The following is a 22,378-nucleotide window of genomic DNA, read 5'->3' as shown; positions in this document are numbered from 1 at the left end:
ATAAACTCATATATTTATAAATGAAGTGATTTTTGACAAGGGTACCAAGAAAATTCAATGGTAAAAGAATGAATAGACTTTTCAACAAATGGTGCTGAGACAACTGGATATCTGCATGCAAAAGCATGAAGTTGGACCCCTACCTCATATGATATATGTTAATTCAAAATGGATCAATGATCTATATGCAAGAGCAAAAATTACAAAACTCTTAGAAGAAAGTATAGACGTAAATCTTCATGACCTCAGAATGGGCAATTGTTTCTTATATAAGGCTCCAAAAGTACAAGTAACAAAAGAAAAAACATAAACTGGACTTCATCAAAATTAAAACCTTTGTGCTTCGAAGAACACTAACAAGAAAATGAAAAAACCACCCACAAATGTGAGAAAATATTTGTAAATCATATATCTGATGCAGAATATGTAAAAAACTATTACAACTTAATAATAAGACAAATTTTAAAATGGGCAAAAGATCTTAAAGACTGTTCTCCAAAGATATACAAATGGCCAATAAGAACATGAGAAGATGTTCAACATCATTAGTCATTAGGGAAATGCAAATCAAACCCACAATGAGGTATCACTTCACACCCACTAGGATATCTAGAATAACAAGACAGAAAATAACAAGCTTTAGTGAGGATGTGCATAAAATGGTGCCCTCATACACTGTTATTGGTACCAGGAAATGGTGCATCCATTTAGAAAATAGTTTAATGATTTCTCAAAAAGTTAAATATTAAGTTACCATATGAGCCATCAATTCTGCCACTAGGAATATAATCAGGAGAACTGAAAACATATTCTATCCGAAAACTTGTATATTCAGGTTTATTCATAATAACTTGCACATTGTAGCTTTATTCATAATACCCAAAGAGTGGAAACAACCCAAATGCCCATCAACTGATGAATGAATAAAAAAATGTGTTACATACCACTACATGAAATAGTATTCAGCCAGAAAAAATGAATAAATATAACACAGATGTAGCCTGAAGACATTATGCAATGTGAAAAAAGTCAGTTACAAAATGCTACATATTGTATATGATTCCACTTATATGAAATATCTAAAATAGGTAAATTTAGAGAGACAGGAAGCAGAATAGTAGCTGCTAGGGGCTGGGGGAAGGAAGATAAAGGGAGTGACAACTAATCGATACAGGGTTTATATCTGAGGTGATGAAAATGTTCTAGAATTAAATACTGGTGATGGTTGCACACTTTGTGCATCTATAAAACCACTAAATTGTATACTTTAAAAAGGTGAATTTTATGATATGAGTTATATCTCAATTTAAAAAAGATTTTAAAAATCAGAAACAAGTATAGAGAAATGGAATGAAGTAATAGTAAACAGAAAAACAAATAGTGAGAAGACAGAAGCTTAAGATGACCATCTGAGGATTCTGAAGCAGGGCCCACGTCACACTTTCTATTCTCAATGTCTGGCACATGATGCAAACATATAACCAGTGTTTACTGAATGAATTGATCAATCAATGAATCAATGAATGGAGGTTTGAAGCAGGCAGCTACTACATACATAAGTAGCTCCGAAGCTATACTCAAAATCACTGTGATACACTAAAAATAACTAAATGTTACCAAGTTTGCCTCTTCCCCCAAGGAAAGGGGAGGCTATCTAGGGAGTATCTACATCCCCTGCATACAAGAAATAGGCTGGGGACATTAGGTAAAAGAAATTTAGCTCTTCCAACAGAATTATATTACAATTTTACAGTACAATAACTGATATTTATGATAGCAACTCTAAGCAAAGCAGAAAATCTTAAAGTATCTTCAGTATAATCCTTATTAAGAGCAAGGTAGAGGATCATTTATAAAAGCCGCCACAAAGAAATATTAAGTGCTAGTTAAATATTATATTTTATAAATTTTACTTAGCTCACAAGTTGATTCCTTTTTATCAATCTCGTACATCAGAATACAGAAACATACTTTTCCTACATCATACTACAAAATAAATTCAAAATGGAGAAAAGTGCCAAGTGTAAAAATATCATCTATTAAACTTTCTGGGAGAAAACACAAATGAATAATTTTCAGATCTATGTTTGAAGAAAGAATCTGCACTTAAAAGCAAGATAATTCATAAATGATAATGGTTTTGACAAATAAAAATGTATAAAGAGAATTAACCAAATTATAATAAACATCAATTAAGGAAATAATGTAATACATTTAGAAAAATAAAGGATTGATATTCTTAATACGTATACAATTCATTATTATTTTAAAGGAATCTAGAGCAGGTTTCTGGTTTTGAAAACTGGGGGGCCATTTAATAAGATGTTAGGAATGAGAGAAAGGAACCAATTACTGTATGGAAATGAGTTTGAGGTACCTGTGTGCCAGCCAGCAGGTATGGAGTGTACAGCAGATGGTTAAACCTACAGCTCTGGGGGTCTGGGCTAGAAAGACATACTGTGGAGACATATGACACCAAAAAAGGCATTCTGTACACTTCCCATGAACAAAAAGAATGAAACTTAGCCAATCCCCCAATTTGCTGCTAGAAAACTATACAACTAAACCTTTCTATTCTAATCCTTTTATCATAATTACCATTATTATAACTATCATCAAAGAAGATTCTGTACTTTCGACAACCCAATATTTAAAAAATATGTTCTTTGGAAATGCTCTTAAAAAATTCAAGTTTCAAAATAGTTTCAAAAGATTTGGCTCTATAATGGTCTCACCATTATCAAAGAAAAAAAGAAAAAAAGAAGAGACTTTGGTCCTTAGTAAAGTCATCCTTAAGTATACAAAATATTTCTAAACAAAGGTGTCCCTTCCCTCTCCTATCTGGTAAGTGTGACATATAAGACATTCTGTAAGGAAGTGTCATCAGAAACATCAACTAATACTGTTTTTCCTGTATACTGTCAGTATAAAAGATAAGACAGAAGGGAGCTGATTCCAGATAAGGCAGTAAAACAATAGTAACTATTCAGATAAGATTTGGGGGGCGGGGAGGGGGAGGTGCGTTCTTTTGGAATGGACAGATGACGAACACAAATAAGTGAGCATGTATGGTAGAGAGTACCTTCAGGTTAATCCAGGGTTTAATAATCTTAGATCAGAACCTAAGGTGAAGAAAGACTAAAAAGTAATCAGTTTTGAAAAAATGTGTTTCCACTGTAAGTTTACAAGATGCTGACCAAGCAAAAAAGGTCTCTTAAAAAATAAATCATTTTTACTTATAAGAGGCCAGTGTTATGAGCATTTAAGTATTTTAAGTGGCTAAGAAAATAATAATAGCATTATTTGGTCCCATTTCTTAGTCTTTAAGTTTCAAAAGCCTGTGAAATTCAGCCACTGGAGATAGATAAATGAAAAACCTAGCCTGAAAGATCCATTTCCTTACTGAACACTTTCACTTCCTGAAAAAAGTCATACACTTCTGTACACTGAGTCCAACCAGGAAAGAATCCTCAACCTTACACTGTATTACTGAATTTAAATTTATCTAAGTTACAGAATCTCACAAGGAAAAGCAATTCTATTTTCAGCCAATTCCAATTAGCAAGAAAATAAGAACATTTACAAAGGGTCATGCTCCAAAAGTTCTTACTCGAAAAAAGTGGTTGGGAATTTGTATTTCACGTTCCCACAGAAACAATTTTAAATAATACCTGAACCCACAAAGGCTTACTGACCTCATCCTGTCTCTAAGATATAAATACTGGCAGGACTAGGCAAGGTGCCTTATTCAGGGGGCAGGGTACACTGCTTCCAGTGACTGCCTTCTCTTTCTGCTTCTCTCACCAACCACATTTCTTTATATATAATACTTTTCATTATATGCCTCCCTTAGTTCACCAGTAATCACTCAAGACACTAACCTGGACAGCTGCCACCACTTACTTTCCTGAAACTGCTCTGGCAGTTATCGCCAAGTCCAGTTATTTCTCTGAAATCTTCAACTTTACTGACCTTCTGACAAGCCCTCTTTATGTCGCTTTCAACTCACTATTTCTCTCTCCATCTCTCTGAACTTTCTCTGTCCACTGTCTACCTCCTGACCATTTCTCTTTCTCACTAGTTGATGCATGCCTCTGTCCGTCTTTTAAATGCTGGTGTTTTCTCAGTGCCATCACAGGCTCTCTTTTTATTCTACCTCTTTCTAATGAGGATATTCATTTATTCTCATAATTTAAAATGCCTAGCACATAATAAGCGCTTTCACTGTTATCCCTGAAAAACCAATTCAGTGATCCTTTTGTATGCAAATATCAGATCATTATGTTGTATACCTGAAACTAATATAATGTTATATGTCAATTATACCTCAAGAAAAATTTTCAAATGTCACTTCTGTCCAAAGCCTTAACCAAACTCCTCTATACTCCTTTCTTCCCCAGAAGAATTCTCTGTCATTTGTGTCCTCAAAGCACTTTATGTATGCCTCCGGTTTAACAATCAGCACAACCTACTATATGTTTATAGGCTGGTCTATCAGACTGTGAGTCCCTGAGGGAAAGGTGGATGTCACTAAATTTTATTCTACAAGCATTATTAAGTGTGATCTATAGGTCAAGCACAGATACAGAAGACCTGAAGGATGTCAAGATCCGAAAAATGTGATCTTTGCCATCTAGGAGCTTAACTCACACTTAAGTAGGAAAGACAGATAACACTATCAATAACTAAAATACCAAGAGGGAAAAGTGATATATTCATGTATTCAGTTCATCAACATCTACTGAGTACCTATTATGTGCCAAGCACTAAATTAAGTACGAAAGATACAGGTTAAACAAGACAGACAAGGAACACAGACATGGAATTATATTTTAATGATCCTAACTGAAACTGCTCTTTCAATGTCAGATCTTTCTAATAAAGGATTTCTCAATATCCTATAAGATTTGACTTGACTTTTTCAGTTATTCCTTCTTAGTCATTTCACACATGATGCAAGATTTATGGAGCAATGTTTTTTTAATATCTCCCAAAGACTCAGTATGCATTGAAAAAAATGAATCTTAAAACAAATCAAAGTTTATTTAATAGCTTTTAAAGGATTATTTTAAGAGGTAATAGGTAAAAAAAAAAAAGTAATTAACATAAACATGCAATAAGAAATTACATAGATCTTAAAAAGAGAATAAAAATAGAATGACAAGTAGTTCCATAATTATTCTTAGCTTAAATGAAAAAGAATGTCAAGCTTATGCTTATAAATAACTATGTAATACACTTAATATAGGAAGGAATTTCCAGGAGACCACATATTAGGTACACATACACCATGGCTCAAAAGTTGGGAATATTGTCTTCCGTGGCTAAAGGGGACAATTATCAGTCTTGAAAAAGTAATTCCCACAGACTAAATATAAATTCATCAGAAGCTTATAACCCAGTACAAGCTGTAAATTGAGTGTTCAGCATGCAAACCAGATAAATGTAAACTAAAAGCAGATTAGGGCCTTGGATTGTCCAAGCATAGCCTATTTCTCCTTTAATGCTCTCAGAAAATCTCAGAAGATAAGTGTGGCTTATCTTCTGGCACAAAACTCTGTTTAGGTGACATCTTCTTACTCTCCTGATAAATGAACCAAAAGGAACAAACCCCAAAAAGTGGAATTTGAAAACAGAAAAATTATGGTTGCTTCATACATGTGCCTCTGCAAAATTATTCCAGTATGTCTAATGATATTTTCAGAGAAAAGTACAAACCTATTAAACAGCAGTGGTCTGGGAAAAGTAAGGCACAACAACATATAAATACCATAATACAGTCTAGCTTAAAAATTCCCAAGTCATAACACAGTGGCAACAGCTTTTATGTAAACGACTCACTCATTTCTGGGACCACTTGTAGATGAAGTCTGGCTCTTTTTGGGCTATTCCAGATTAAAAAATGAATGAAAATAAGTAATGAGAAGAAGCTACAATCCTGGATAATCAAGAGATTACCCATCGAAAAGAATGTTTGCTATGTATTTAACAGGATGAAACCTGCTTCTTTAATACAACCTCACTAAATGCAGAGTCTTGAGCTCCATGAAGTTTGGAATTTGTGAGACAGCACTTTTCCATTACTTATCTACATTTCACAAAACAGTAAAAAACATGTGTTTCAGTGTTAGAGGCAAACCAGGCAGATATAGCAACACCTTAATTTTAATTCTAAGCGTAAAGAGAACTGGCTAAAGTAGAAGAGTGTCGCTTTCATAATATCAAAGTTTTATCTTCTCAAAGATTTCATAAATGAGCATTAAATGAGCCACAAGTAATGACAGTTACAATCATAAAACTCCATGAAGGTTACTTAAGCTGTCACCTACAAATTCTTGCTGGGAGCTGTCTGCCTTTTTTCTGCCTTCTGTTGCCTAAAAGAATGAAGAACACAGGATTCTGTCTAAATGTTTAAATTTCCCATAAATCCAGGCAAGTCATTCCCTGTCATTAATGAACACTGATGAATATTTACAGGTGTTAGCAGCTTTTAAATGCTCCTGTAATTTGTCTCCTTCATTAGTATATATCATTGCATCTAACTCACTTCTTCAAAAAAAAAATCTTAAAAGTGAACTTTGTAAACATACTATATTCTTAAGTATAAATTTTGGTCACCTATACCTTGGTGTGGCAAATTAATCAAAATTAACACCTATAACACAGGTACATCATGCATTTGAATATATGTTAAATGGACAAGTGAACACTAACAAAATACTCCTAGAAGTTAAATATTAAGTCAAAAGCTAAGTGGCTGTGCAAAGATTTCATAATGCTGACAACTCTTAATTTCAGACTTCAGAAACAATGCAAATCTACAGGTCAACATTCATTCTAATAAACACAGCAGGATCAGTCCCTGAGTAACTCAGCCATGTGTCATGTTTAATGATTAAATGAATTTTCTACACTACTGATTTTATAAGGGAAAAGAACGTCTAGGACTCTAAGATTCTAGGCTAGGATTTCCTTTCCAATTTCATTTCAGATTTAACAACTGCCAAGTGCAGTTTAAGCCTATAAAATATTGGCAGCACTAAGTTGCTTGGCAAGAAAAGTCAAGCCAACTGTTCTTGTCATAACTTACATGCAAGCTACAACGTTGTTCTCTAATTTCACTAGGTCAAGCCAAGCAACTTATATCCGAACTGTGCTTTACAACTAATAATACACACACACTACACTACACTACACTACACTACACTACACAAGGTAAAGCCAGACTCCCTGCTCCTCTACATTTTCTACAAATCTTTTCTTACGCTGATAAAAAGCAGTAAACATTGAGCCAGTAGGCATATTTGGGGAAAAGACTAGAAGTTAATTTTGAAAAAAACTAAAAGCTTACTATCCAGATGTCTAAATTTTACTGGGATCAACCAAAAACTAGTTCCCCAAGACCAAAAGCTAAGATCCTAGGAATTGTCTTGGTAAAACTAATGTACATCAACTGTATGTGACTCAAAAATAATTAGTCATATTTTGGAAAGTATAATTCATAAATGATGCTTAGAACCTTCAAAGTTAGCACAGATTTCAACCTTGTATTTTTATGTATACCATAACATAGATATGATTCTGCATCTACAATATACCTAATGCATGTCTGCCACTGAAATTCCATTATCTAAATGGAATTTTGTTTGTTTACTATTCTCTCGCCCAGCCATTCAATAACTTGGCATTAAAGAATTATAATATCCTCTTGGAGGCCGATTTAATGAGATCGTATCAATATCTATAAAAAATTTTAAAGGATTTTAATAAAATCTGATAATTTATTTAAATAATATTCAAAATATTGGTTTCATATAAAAATAAAGTGGGGAGCCTAACATATTTTATAGGTATGTAAGATTTTTTCAACGCATGTTCACACCAATTATGGCAGTAATAAATGTTCTCAAATGTACAGCTCAATGAAATCGCCCACATTATGAAGTCCTTACAAAAATTCCCTCAGATTTTTTTTACTTATTTACTACTTAAAGTGTCACTTCGCACATAGTAAGCTTCCAATAATTATTTACTAAATTGTTGAGCTTAATGGGTAGACTATAAGATTATAAAAGGCAAAAATTGTACTCTTTTAACTTAATTTTGTGCACATCTTAGAAATATTCTAAGTAGTTAATAAATGTCTACTGAAAAGACTGTAATCATGGTATTAATAATTTAAATGTTTTCAAATAGAAAATTTATTTCTGGGAGACAGGAGGACATAGGTATAAATGAACAGTGTCTAGAATCAGTCAGTCCTAGGTTCAAAAGTTGGCTCCACCCCTTATAGCCATGTAACTGGGAAGTGATAACCTTTACAGGGTCTCAGTTCTTCTGTATGTTAAAACTGATCAACGGATGTTATATGCCTCATAAAGCTGTTTTAAAGACTGAATAAAATCAGGTAACTGGTACAGAACCCAACATATCTTTATGGGTAGGATCTGCCTTAAATTACAAGACCAAAGTAATATATTTGGCTTGTGGAATTTTACAGCAATTAGCCAGCCCTCTAAAATATTATAAGAATCCCCTCCCCCCCCCCCAAAATAAGCCTATTTGGAGCAGTAAAGAGGACTGAAGTTCCCATTAGTAATAGTGATGATTTCCTAGTATAAAAATGAAGTTGGGTTTGTGGACACTGTAGGCATCACAGTGAAGTATTTCTGACGCAGTTCTGGTCAAGCCACCCTCTGAGAACTAAATGATTTTAAAAACAATGTACATCTTGGTTCCGGTATGTGGCTTGTACCTCTTATCACATCCAAAACCTAGGTGACTTGAGTTCCTAATATCCAATATGTACATGTTTCCTAACTTAAAATAACTACGATTAGGATACCTGGTTAAAACAAGTATTCTGGGACCCTCTCAGGGCGATCACAGCTTCGGATGGCAGGGCAGCCGAGAAAACAGGCTCTTTAAATCAGGTTGGGAAAGAGCACTTAAAGAAAACACAGGCATAGAGCCTGCTGAGAATGACCAACTGTGACGGAAAGTTGTCAAAGACTTGGAGATGGGCAAAAGAGAGCAGTGGGTATCCTTGCAGTGAAGGGCTGGGCTTTGCATAGCAGACCCTCCGGGAACTACCTGATTTAAAAGGATGTGCACCTTTGACTGTCCTTCTAAGTGATAAGAACATTTTATAATGCTATTGGGATAAACATTAAGTCATGAAAACTGAGAGCAATGCAAATAATTCTTGTCCACAGCAATAAAAATGAATATTGTTTGGTAGACAATTGATTTCCACCCTGTAGAAAAAATGACTCCAACATCTATACTTGTGGAATTGTCTTACAGACATTAGTCAGTTTTATATCTATTACTAAATCTATTTCAGCATATCTGATTGTGTATGTATGACATCTGCTTTTCAAATTCTCCTGTGAACTGATTTTAATATCATACTGGTTTTCTCACTAAATGATAGTTAATTAAATATTTGACAGGTTTACATTTGTAGAGAGGCATGATTTTAGATTTTTGAAAATTATACTTTAGCACTTTTGATGAAAGAAACACTTTCTCAAAAAGGAAAACTGGTGTGGTAGAAAGGGGCTTTTCATTTTGCCCAAAATGATTTATTTCTCTAAAAGAGAGAGAAAGAGAAGTGAAACAAGTATCAAAATGTTTAACAGCCATTCTATTTAGGTAGTGAATGCATCAGTGTTATATACTATGTACTTTATGACTCAAATGCTTCATGACAAATTATTTTTTAATGTTTTTAAAAAAGAATTAGTTGGCTGAGAGAAAATGGAGAGTACAGGTAGTTCCTCCCGACTTCTTCCTTAGCACCAGTTTTCTCCATGGAAACAGATATATGTTATAAGCCTCTATTCTCCTGCAGATTTATGCCTGCTTCTCCTTTGTCACTCTCCAGTGCATCTATTGGAGTAAGAGGCACAGAACTGAAGCACTGGGAAAATGCTCTAACACTAGGGAAAGGGAATCAAAGACAGAATTTCTCAGGGAACCAAGGAAAGGAAGTGTCCCCAGGCTGTTGTCAACCCAGCTCTCTGGTTCAATCCAGAGAAAGACTTGGTCTGTCAACTGGCAGTCTAATTCATTATCATGCCCAGAAAATAGGCTAAGACTTGCTCGAAGAAAGCTCAATTTATAGCTTCAGGCCAAGTAACTGGCAACCAAGTCTCAGCCTACACTATAGACTCCCTCTTCGGTACTGACAAATGACAAAGTCAGTGTTTTGATGGATTATTTTACAAGACTATTAACAAGAAATCACTGAAATTTGTTAGCAAGAGGACACCAGAACTTAAGTGTCACTACCATGATTCTTCCTCATAATAATGCTACATGGACCAAGATGTTAGAACTGATCCTCTTGAACTGCATATGTGCTTCGAAATCTTTTTCACCGCAAGGGAAACATGTGGTATAGTATGGAAAACATCTGAATTATTTCTAAGTCGGAAGACCTGAGTTGGACTTTTACTCAACCACTTGATTAATTCTGTCCAAGACACATACCCTCTCCAAGGTGGTTTCCTCAGCTGGGAAACATCATTACACAGCCACATCTATTTATTGTATTGAGCTAATAAGACAATCAAAAGAGTACTACACTGCACAGAACATACGTTTACATTATCATTCTCATCAAGCCACATAAAATCACCTGTGCCCCAGTGTGACTAAACTACAGATTGGGAAATAGCTAGCTGGAGGTAAAAGCCCCGGCCCTTGTACAGAAGGAATCCCACTCCTGGTCCTGGCTGCCTCAGATCTAAGACAATATTTGTCACAATAAACATATTAGAAAACTTAAATATGACATTAAAGAGTATTTGACATGTAATAGCCTGTGTTTACTTATTCTCCTTGGATGACTTTTAAATAAGAAATAGGGGTAACTAAGATTTTTCAAGGATGGATTCTCTGGCTTAGGCAAATACTTGGTCTTATACGGTTTGGAGTCAATGAACAGATGGCCTGACATTCACTAGGGCAGCTCTCTCCACATTTCTGTTTCTTCGGAGTTCCTAGAAGAGATTAAAAGTGTTGGAAACTACTGATATAATTGGTCACAACCATTTTTAGAGACTTGCTGTACAAAGGAATATAACTTCCTTCCTGTATGAACCATATACCAAAGGCAATTGCATTCCTCATGTTGATTACCTACTGTAACAGAAAACGTTTGCTTGTTATGGGATGTTTACTATTACCCTGCACAACTTCTGTAGCATTTAAGTTACACAGATCCTCTCTGCTATGATTTTCTGTAAGAGATGCTATTAACATTTACATCTTCTCTCCTTTCTCAGCCTCCCCTAAGAAAATTACCACAATGCAGCTTGACTCATGTACCTTTTTACGTTTTCTTTAGGGGGGAAAAAAAAATGCTACAAAAAAATGCTACAAAAAACCCACATAAAATATAAATACTCACTTTAAAAATTTTTTAGATTAGACAAAACTTTAAAAATAAGCTTTGTTTTACACCTTTTCCCCTTCTCCAATAATCTGGCATATATTTTGATCAACATCTTCAATCAACATCTCCAGCCAGAGAGAAAAGTCAACATATATTAAAGCAACTTAAGAAGCCAATGTATTAGAATCATCAGTGGATTTTTAAATATTTTTGTTTTGCATTCTTATTTTTTTCTTTTATGTGACTAATAAAATTTGCAAAATTAATTCTGTTCCCTGAAAATCAGCCAGTTTCCCCATGTACCTATATGCAAATTATGGGACGGCAAGGCTGTTTTCAAGATATACCTTTCCCAAGGCTGTGGGTTTCTGGTTTCCTCCTGATAGCCACATAGATGTGGGTTCATGCAACTGTCCACTCTCACCTCATTTACCACATTCTCAACTCTCACCTTGCCCATGTGAAGGGTGGGGAGGGAGGGGAATGGTGTTTGAAAGGACCACCTGGGGTAACTCACTTGGAAAGCAAACAGTTGCTAACTATTGGTGGAGACTTGCACATTCATGGGCTTTGTGCTTGTCAATCTCCCACTGCTCCACAAAGAAGCTTTGAACCAATTTTATCCTGCAAACCAGAAACAGGAACTGAATGGGCCTCTAACAAGGCCTCCAAAACAGGAAGCAAGGACAGTCTCTGTAGTCACCTGAGAGGAACTAACCTATTAGCAGATAAGGCTCTGAGAAGGCTGGCACCAGCCAAGGCCACAGGTGAGATAAGGCCATGCTATGCACTTGTAATTAGTTTTCACATGGAAGTGGAGCCAACTTGAACTTCCAACTGATGAATGGCTTAAGCACACCACAGGTGACCAAGCTGAAGAAAAAAACCAGGATCCCAGGAGCCTGAGAAGCAGGGCCAGTCATGACAATCTGCGGTTGACTATTTAGGGTAAGAAACAAGTACTCTACAAACGAATTTACTTTTGGGCTTTGGAATTTTCTTTTTAGTTTTGTTTTTCTAATTTTTTAGTAAAGCTCTTTTTGGAAAATTATAACTTTGCCTCCAAGAAAGCAAAAGGAAGCATGGTGCTCTGGGTTCATAGGGAATGGGTAGCAGCTGCATCAATGGTGTGCCAGCAAAAAAGCCAGAGAAAAAACTATGTGCGGGCCACTACTGGGATATATTTTTTTAATCCCTTCCTAACTAGACTTTTTCCTTATGAGTCTGTCCATATTAGTTCTTTTAATAATTTTCCTAAGGCTTGTTTCTTTCATGAAGAAGCAGTGACGGAAAGGTAGAAAGGGGCTGTAAGGCAGTTTAGATCAGAGATTCTTAAACACTGCTCTGTTGATTGACGTGATAAAGCTTTCACTCACCCATGATGAAATGGGACAAAAATAATAAATAAGGAGTTTTCCATACATTTTCTATATGCAAAAAGGTATTCTTTATTCTAAGGTTATGCCTTCCCTAATTCAACATAAAAATGTCTCTTTTTTAAAGAAGTCATGGCAGTTGATAACTGGTTGTCAAGTTTTTTCTCTTATATCATTAATTGGAAAAATAAAATGTTGACAAACACAGGTCTTCTAATTTTTTCTTTTTAAACTGACTCACGGGAATCACTAGGAAATACTGACTTTGCACTCCCCCTCGAAGTATATGAGACCTTATATATAAAAGCCTCACTGGACTTAATAGTAGAAAATGCAGGAGTGGGCTCAAAAAGACTTTCAAGGCCTTCTCAGTCTGTGTTAGACAGGAGACAAAGGTTATGCTTTTGTTTTGTTTTGTTTTGTTCTGATTTAATAAGAGTGTAATTCCTAAGAGGATGTGCTGAGAGCAAGTGGAAACAAGGTCTAAAAAGTTGAGATGCCTCTCCAGTGACATGGCCTAAGTGGGTGACTTTCCTCACAAGCCCAAGGAAAGCGAGAATATAATATAGATGAAAATATAACAGCTAAATTCTTAAAATTTCAACTAGCATGTGTTTCCTTCCTGTTACCCACTGCTGCTACAGGGTGAAAGGCCGAGTAAGATTGCAATCAGCAGTGAGCCAAAGAGAAAGGCTCAGGCAGATGTAATGGCTAGTAGCAGGGAAAGGGGAAGCTGGCAGCCAATCTAATCCTGTGCCCAAGGAGAGGGAGTGAGATGGCCTTGAGCAGACCAATGTCCCTGGGTCTTACAGCAGCAGGAAGTCAAGGAATGGAAGAAGGCTGAAAGAGGTGAAAGTGTTACTAGATTCCTGCTGGATGGCTCCCTCCTTCACTGAGCATCCTTCCTCTCCTCTGCTCCGCCTCCCTCCTCTCCCTGTAGCCTCCCAATCCCTCCTTTGTCCCAAGAGCACCACAGCCCCTCCTCTCATCACGACCAATCCAAAGCAATGTCCTACATCTGTCCAAGATGCTACCAGAAACTAGATGAAAGCAAAATTACTGTTGCTAATACAAGGACAGGTGAATTCAAAGTCCCAGCTTTAGGTTTCAGGAACCTAATTTTCCTGAATGTTTAAAAATGGTGAATGGGTATACTGAGTTAACCTAACTTCTTCTAGGCTAGTCTAGAATCTAACCACAATCTATAATACTGTTTCTAAGGCAAGATATGCTTCTGGTTCCAAGCAGCAACCTTAAATCATTTAACCTGAATGAATGAATGAATATAACCATTTAACGGTTCGCTTTTCTCATAAGCAAAAGGGAGGGGGGATAATAAAGCCTATTTATTCTAGCTACACCTCACAGAACTGATGTTCATTAAAAATATTTTTTGAGACACTGCTAGTGGGGCAGGGGTCTACCTGAATGGAGTAGTAGCTCTATATCACTAACATCTGTATCACTGATATCTCTTAGCTTTTATAGGCATTTACTACCTACGATGCAGGGAGCTGAGAATGTTAGCTTGACATTTGCCATCTCTGAGTGATATAGTCATTCATATATATATATATATATATATATATATATATATATATATATATATACACATGTGTGTATATATATACATATATATACATGTATATATATACATGTACATATATATATACACACATACATACATACATACATATATGTATATATAAAATGTATTATCATAAAAGCTGTGATAGAACATTAGTTCCCCCTCAAAGCAGGAATGAAAAAAAGAATATGTGTAAAGAACAAAATATATTAGTTAAATAGTAAATGAAAAAATCAGTGAAAATCTTTAAATACAATCTATTCTTTAAGAAGACACCAGCCAGTACACACAGAGAAAGCTTATAAAAATGTAACCAAGCTTCCAGTTCTTATTCATTCCATTAAGTTGAGCTGTTTAAACACCAACATTCCTTTTTAACTGTTGAGGCCTTCGTTAAATTGTCCTTGTTTACCCTTCCACCTCAGTTCAGGTGTCACCTCTGAACCCACCCCATCTACCAATCTGATTGTAGAATGTTTCCTGGGTGCCCAAGGCATTCAGTGTGCACCCTCTCAGAGTACCTGCTACAATCAGGCTTTGAATCTGCCCTCTCAACCAACTCTGAACTCCCGGGGCTGGGAACATGGAATACACAAGTCTATGGACTTAAATGATTCATTTTGTATTAATAATGTTATAATTTTAAAGTACAGAATTTGAGAGCTGTAGAGAATCTCAGAAATCAATTATTCCGATTCTCCATTCTTTTCTGAGATTTTAAATGACTTGCTCCTAATCACAGCTCCTGACCAAAGACCAGAATACAAATCTTGAAACCTGTTCCAGTGCTCTGTCCCAGCATACCATGCTGCCTTGCCTTTGCAAATCATAGGATTAAATGAGAGAATCTTTGAAATTTAGTTCAATTCCCTCCTCCACTTCCATCCTTGGTCAGTTTTACAAGCCTTTGGAGGAGATGAAGGGCCTTGTTCATAATTATGTGGTTCAGAACAGAGCCAGGATGAAAACTCAGATCTAACTTGAGAGGCAGTGTTCTTCCCACATCTTGATTCAGCTTTCAGGTGGAGATGGTGGATATAGAGCAAAGGTCAGCATGGCCCAGGAGCCAAAATCCTACCAGGCCTGTTTTCGTATAACTTAAAACCTAAAAATGGTTTTTACATTTTTTTAAAGATTGGGGTAAAATTAACAAAGAATATTTTGTGAATTATATGAAATTCCAACATCAGTGTCCATTAATAAAGTTTTATCGGACTACAGCCACCATCATTTGTTTAGGAACTGTTTATGGCTGCTCTCCAGTAACAACCACAGAGTTGAGTAGTGGCGAGAGAGACCTCTTGCAAAGTCTAAAATATTTACCGTCTGGCCCTTTACAGAAAATTCTGCCAAATCCTGGTAGAGGAGGAGCAAGTGCTCTCTTAGAAATCAGAAGAAAAGTTCTACTACCATCAAACTCATCAGCCCTCAATTTAGAAAAACAAAGGGTTTGGACAAAATTGATACCTATCTTCATTCTGTCACATCTCTATGCTGAAGGAAATGGTTCAGTGCTCATGTCACTCACATTGGCAGGGTTTATGCTGGCACCTGCGCAGGATGATGGAAGCAGTGAAATGGGACAGAGCTGGCCTGCAAACACTGGTCTTCCTAGAGGGAGTCCTCCCCACCATTTCACACTGCACCTAAATGGCTCATAAGGTCCCTGCCAATTCATTGTCACATGATTCCAAGATAGAGAGCATTTAGACTCTGAGAGTAAATCAGTCCAATTAAATGGAGGCAGCAAGGGCAAAGCACGACCTTTTAGAGTCCACTAGTGGAAGTGGATTCCAGTGGCATTGACAAGTTACTGCATGAGTTATGGGCCAGTTATGGATCCCTTGGTCTTCTCACCTAAGCCAGACAGTACGTACTTACTTTACAGGCTTTTCTGAAAGATTAAATGAGATAAAGTTCAAACGTCAGGTCTTTTCTAACCTTTTTCTCTCACTTTCCCAGAGACAGTATTTGGAGAAGAAACAGTAAGTGAGCCTTGACAGAAAACATTCAAATTAGCTTAGAGTTTAAGATTTTTTCATAGAGCCCTATAAAAAAATACCCAGTCTATCAGTACAGTAAAAATACGCTATTTGGTTGGGTGTTTCCCTTACATATCTTTCAATACTTTGAAGATTATTCTAAATTATAATCCAAAAATAAGAGTGCTGTAATTTTTTAAAAAGTATGGTTATGTAATTTTTATAGCAAGCCACCCAAAGAACCAAGCTACAATATATTACACTCATGTTCAGTTATGAAGATCTAGACTAAAAAAATACCAGAACCAGAAAGTCCTAGTTTATTTAGTCTGGCTTCCTTAACATGAAGTTCTCGTTGCTCTTAAAATAGTCAGCTTTGGCTGAATTCCAAAACTGACATAAGTCTACTTCAGGTGTTTTGAAGAAACTGAAGTTTTAAAAACTGAAAACAAGATTGGAATACAAAACTTTTTATGTGACCACAAATGCAAGAACCTTATTGTTTGAAACCATCATTAAATCGAAATTTCTGCTCACATTTATAAATATGTGCATATTCTCAATATTGGTGCTACAGGGTGCTAATGGTTCATTGCAATGACATTATTTCTAACACTGCTAACAGACAGCTAATTGCTTCAGTCGCTAGAACTACAATAATACTTCCTGAAATCTGTGACAGGTTGAAATAATTTTTTTTTCCCGACAGATTATGCTAGCAACTACTTTAATGGCCAATTTAGTCTTAGTTATGAAGACAGCACATCAGCGTTTTAAATAATGTTAAATTATACACTTTCCAACCCATCATGGTATATGGGGTAATAAAAGACCCTGGTTTTCAGGAAAATCCTAACAAAAATACCACACAAGTTTAGTGTAAATTACAAGGTTTTTACTTTTGGAAGTAATTACTTGAGAGTTCAAATTGAAAAGAGATGGGAAATTTGTCAAGCCACTAACTAAATTTGTTAAGGTAAAACGAGTTGGGAAGATCATGACATTACATGCAAACTCAGATAGAATCTGCGTGCAGTTGGCTGCATGGCCTAAGTCCTGGTTTCTGTACTCCCAAAACTACACAGAAAAAAAAAAAAAAATGAGAACGTCATCTAAAGCCTTCACAGGTAGATACGAACTGGAGAAGAGCTGACTGGGACAAGTATCTCGTAGTGCTAAAGAACAAAAAGTTCTTTATGAGGACCACACGAACCCCATGGCTCCAGAGCGGGCCGGTGGGTGAGTCCGTCGATCTCTGGCACAGATACACACAGGCTCTGGCACCAGCCCCCACTCTCTCCCAGGAGCGGCGAGCGCGAGAAGTCGCACAGCGCTGCTCGCTGCCCCTAAAGTGTAGCAAGAAGTAAATAAGCAGGAAGCACGCCTGCTACCCAGAAATTTTTTTTTGCCCAGAAAAACATTTATTCCCCTGTAGCGGCCAGGGGAAACGCGACCACTGACCGTGGAGGATAGGAAAGGGGTTACTACACACGCACCTGCATTGTAAAAACGGTCCAGCACTGTGGTCTCCCCAAAGTCCAGTTTACCAAAGTGCAGGGTCTCCAGGGCGGCGCCCACCTTCTCGCACGCCTCCCGCAGGCTCTGCAGGGCCTCGCTCTCGGCCACCACCAGCTGCCCCTGGCTCGCTTCGTTGATCACATATGCCACTGTAGTCCGTCGGCCGCCTGCGCCACCAGAGTTGCCCCGGCATCGGGTGGCGCTGCTCCCGGAGGTGGCAGCGGGACACCCGGTGCCAGAAGCGGCCGTACTCTCCACATTCCAGAAGCTTCCCGGTGGCGGCGGTGGTAGCTGGTTCTCCTCACCCTCGGCCGCCACTTCTCCACTCCGGCAGCTGCTGCCCTCGGGGAAGGCGCAGAGGCCCGAGGGGGCAAAGGGTGGCACGGAGAAAGTGATGCCCTCGCCCGCCGCCGCGCTCATCTCTCCTGCAAGAGCTGCAGCGGCTGAGGCGTCCCACCCCCAGCCGCACCGTCTGGCCAGCCACAGCTCGGGGCTGCTCCGCGCGCGCCGGGCTAAGCAGCTACCATCGCGCGTCGCGCCTCCCGCGCCGCGCCGCCGCCTCCTCTCAGCCGCTCTCTCTCCTGAAGGGACGCCGCCGCCGGGCGGCGGCTCGCCCCTCCTCGGCGCCTCCGTGGCCGCGCCGCTCGCCCGGTTCAGGGTGTAGAGTACAAGGGGTGGGGAAGCCGGGTTGAGCGGGAAGGGACAGCGCTTCCTTTTCTTGGCGGTTGGAGAAGCCGGCTCACAAACCTGCGCGGCGGTGCAGCTCAAGGGCGCCGCGCTTGGTGTGAGGTGCGCACTGGCTAGAGGCAGCGCGGCCCGGCTCCTTCCGCGCCGGGCGCTTTGGGAGGGGCCAGGAAGGGCGCCCCCTGGGTGCGGAGCTACCTGACCAGCACCTTACGTGCTGGCACGCTCCCCGGGCTGCGTCCCGGAACAGCGGCAGCTGCAGCTGAAAGGATCCGCCTCGCTGCTCGGTGGCAGCTCTCCTACAACTGTTCTATTTTCTCCGCCTCCTCCGCTGGCCTTTTTTTCAACGATTTTTAAGGCTGTTACGTCCCAGCGCCAGTCTCGGCGCTTCTTGCGGCCACCGGCTTCTTGCCACCCACTCGTCGCGGAACCGAGACAGGTTCCGCCCCAGGGGAGGGCGCTGCTGGGAATCTCTAGCCGGGACGAAACTGAGCGAGCTCAGCCCGTGAGAGGTTCCGGCCGAGAGTCTCCGCGGTCGCCAACGGGGCCCCCCACACAAGAACACTTGAAGTAAGCAAAAGCCCGAAGCCCACGCGATAACAGAATGGCGAAAAGAAAAAAAAAAAGTCGCGAATGCTTTGGTCTGAGCTAGCCCCGAAGCATTTGCAGCGTTCGCCGCGGCCACGGCGCCCCCCTCTGGCCCCTGCCGGGCTCGCTCGGCAGCGCAGTCTGGAATCGCGGGCGGCGCTGGAAGGACTAGGGCAGTGCTCCGAGGCTCGCGTTGCGCGAGGCGGGAATACTTCAACGACCGCTCTGGAGCTGGGGTCTGTATTGGGAAGGGTAGTTTATTCGTGACTATGGCGCTCCGGAAGTGGCAGGCTAAATTTATCAGGTCTGCGCGTGGTACTTTTCATTTAAATATTTCCAACAGCTGTGCTAACATTAATGCGTAATTGATTAGCTCCAACCGCTCAACGATTTAGCATTCTCGTTTAGGATCCTAACCGCCTCACCTCCCCCCCCACATACACGTGCCATAGTCTTACTTGAGATAGAAGATCAGGTCTATACCACATTCTGCAAATCATCAGCCGCCAATTGAAAGAGGAAAATTAGGTGACTTATTCTGTTTTTTAAATTGCACCACAGCGGGGGGGAGGGGGTGGAAATGCATGGATTGCTTAAGAGCAGTCAAAGTACCTACTTATATGAGGAGCAAAAACAGATGTGTAAATTTTCAGAGAACTCCAGAATGCTATAACTTTAGGAAAACCAGTGAAAGTTGCAAGGAAATAAACAGGTTTTGGGCTTCCCGTCTCCAGGAACTAAGATTAATGAGTTCTAGGAAAAGGTAGAATAGTGCAAATTACATTCGAGCTTGGGGAAAAAAGAAAGATGAAATAATTTAGTAATAAAGAGTTAAAAGGAGGAAGAAAAAACACCCAGTAGCTACACAATTGTATCCCCAAGGAAGCAAAGTGACATTAGCTTTTTCTAAGGGTTTATAAAATGATAGAAGTGAATTTATAGTAAGGAAACTTTATTCTCTTCATGTCGATGGACTTCCTGTGATCCACATCTGCTTTTGGCCTTGATGTCATTTGGAAAGTAGATAATAGATAGTGGATAATATCAGTGATCATATTGAGAAAAATGTTGAACTACTGATAGATACATACCTTTTATTATTTCCAACAACCTGTCAAGCCTCCAAACTCCTATGGGAGTAGATAGCCCTCTGCCTCATCCTGGCCAAAAATAATAAACACTGGAAATTCATTAGGATCATGTCTGGAAAACTAAAATATCTAACTTCTCAAATAGCATTTTGCTATACAGATCTAAGAACATATATAAAGGTATTTTCTAAAAACCATAATTTTTCGCCTTTGCTTCCCTTCCAGATCTTTTCAGAACCATCTTTCATACATAGTTTTTTATTTTTGTTTAATTTGTTTTACTTTAAATTTAATAATTTTAAAGATGTTATTGATTACTGGCAGCCAAACCCCAATGCAATACTAAAAGACTGCTTGTAGTTGATCCTAAGGCTCTCTCACTGCCTAAATGGCATGGTTTAGTTAATTAAATTAACAGAACATGTATTAGGTTGAACTACATGAAATTTCCATGTTTATAGCTGATAGTCAAATATACATAAATTCAGATGGTTCAACTTACAACTTAAATTTAGGCCTGTGTGTAGGCAGAGGGGACGGATGTGGTGCCAGTACCCAGCTTGCCCTCTGCTTGCAAGCCTAACTCAGGGTCCTAACTGGAAAAGTGAACGCATTTTTCTAATTGGATCATCCAGAAGATGTGCATGTTTGATATTTGTCTGTGTATAAGGAGGACATTTTTCTAATCTAAAAGGACATCTAATATTTTAACAGTGGACACAAGCAAAATCATTGCCAATCTTGGGCTTTCAGGTTTGTTCTTAAAGAGGCAAAATGGTGAATCTTAAGCCTGCAATGGCCAAGGATCTCTTAGCTAGTTAGCTTTTCGTTTTAAGTGACAAGTTTGCCTATTTCTCTGTATCTTCAGATAAGTGGAAATATAATACACTGAAATGTAATAAGATATATATCAATTCTAAAAAGTATTTAAGGCTACATACAAAACAAGATAAATACAATTTTAAATGATCAGAAATCAATCAGGAAGCCAGTAAAAGAAGTATCATGCACCTGGGACAAATACACAAGTCAATTGATTGCTAAATTTAGCTCTGTGTGTTTTGGCTGCTAAAATAAAAAAGAAAACACATGAGTAACATATTCATATGAAGAGTCAAGTCTTTTCTTGAATTCTATAAAGACTTTATTGCATAGAATCCAATACAAAGGACATTGGGCAAAACGATGTAATTGAATATGAATTTGTAAAAATTATATGTTCCTCAAATTTATGTTTAATATTTAAAAGCCAAGAATATAATATTAAATATTAACTCAGTAAGGGCATTTCAGAGGAACCTAAAATAATACAAATCAGATATAATGCTTTCTGGTAATATTACTTTAATAAGTGTGAGGAACTGAGGGGATACTTCTCTTTGTAAGCTCACAACTTGGCACTCTGCATCAAGGAAAAAAGGAATCCAAGGAAATAGAGAGGTAACATGATGCTTAGATCCACAAATAAGCTTCCCGAAGCTTTTGACAAGGATTAAATCACAGTCTGTAAATGGTAGAATTAAAATATTATAAAGATTCTATGGCATCTTTACACGTTAAAAAAACATGATGGCAGTACTGAAGTTCATTGATCAAAACTATATTCTCAGTCAAAGTCCATCCCACTTCCAGTTACATATGAGCCTTGAAACACCTTGAGAACACTTGCAGGTAAGGCAAACAATTTTCCTAATAAAGAGCTGGAGAAATAGCAGAGATTTCTGCTTCACATTATGACAGGTTAGGTGATTCTGATCAATCTTCTCACAAAAGACTAAGAATGTTGGACAAAATTTAAAAATTAAAATAAAGACATCAAAGAACTAATGAGATAAGGAGGAACTATCTGGCTAGATTCTGGAAGAAAGGACAGGGATCCAGAGCAAGTGCCTAGCCAGGGCTGCTTCTAGCCTGGCAAATTTTGTGGATCTGAGTTAGACAGCTGAGAGGCTAAATTGCATTTTTGATAACACCTGGAAGGTCAAAAGTAAAGATGAGATAGCCTAGAAGTTGGAGTGAACTAGAAGTAAAATGACTTTTACCTAGATAGCAACCCTGCCTCCAGATGTGAGTAACTCAGATAAATTCTCAAACCCTGAAATTGGGTAAAGGTAATTCTAGGCTCTTGACAATCAAAATTCACTCCA

General features: G+C 38.3%; 1 protein-coding gene across 1 annotated transcript in view; it reads right to left on the bottom strand.

Moving 5' to 3' along the window:
- Window positions 1-19,147, bottom strand: part of MAP3K5 (mitogen-activated protein kinase kinase kinase 5) — a 168,962-nt gene extending 149,815 nt beyond the window's left edge. The window contains exon 1 of the mRNA XM_011356168.2: window positions 17,847-19,147. Coding sequence (XP_011354470.1) covers window positions 17,847-18,288 — 442 coding nt within the window. The 5' untranslated portion in view covers window positions 18,289-19,147. The remainder of the gene's footprint in view (window positions 1-17,846) is intronic.
- Window positions 19,148-22,378: the final 3,231 nt, after the last annotated feature.

Source organism: Pteropus vampyrus, unplaced genomic scaffold (assembly GCF_000151845.1).
Source record: "Pteropus vampyrus isolate Shadow unplaced genomic scaffold, Pvam_2.0 Scaffold24, whole genome shotgun sequence".
Classification (NCBI taxonomy): Eukaryota; Metazoa; Chordata; class Mammalia; order Chiroptera; family Pteropodidae; genus Pteropus; species Pteropus vampyrus.
Note: the sequence above shows the minus strand (reverse complement) of the source record. Positions and strands in the feature narration are given on the sequence as shown.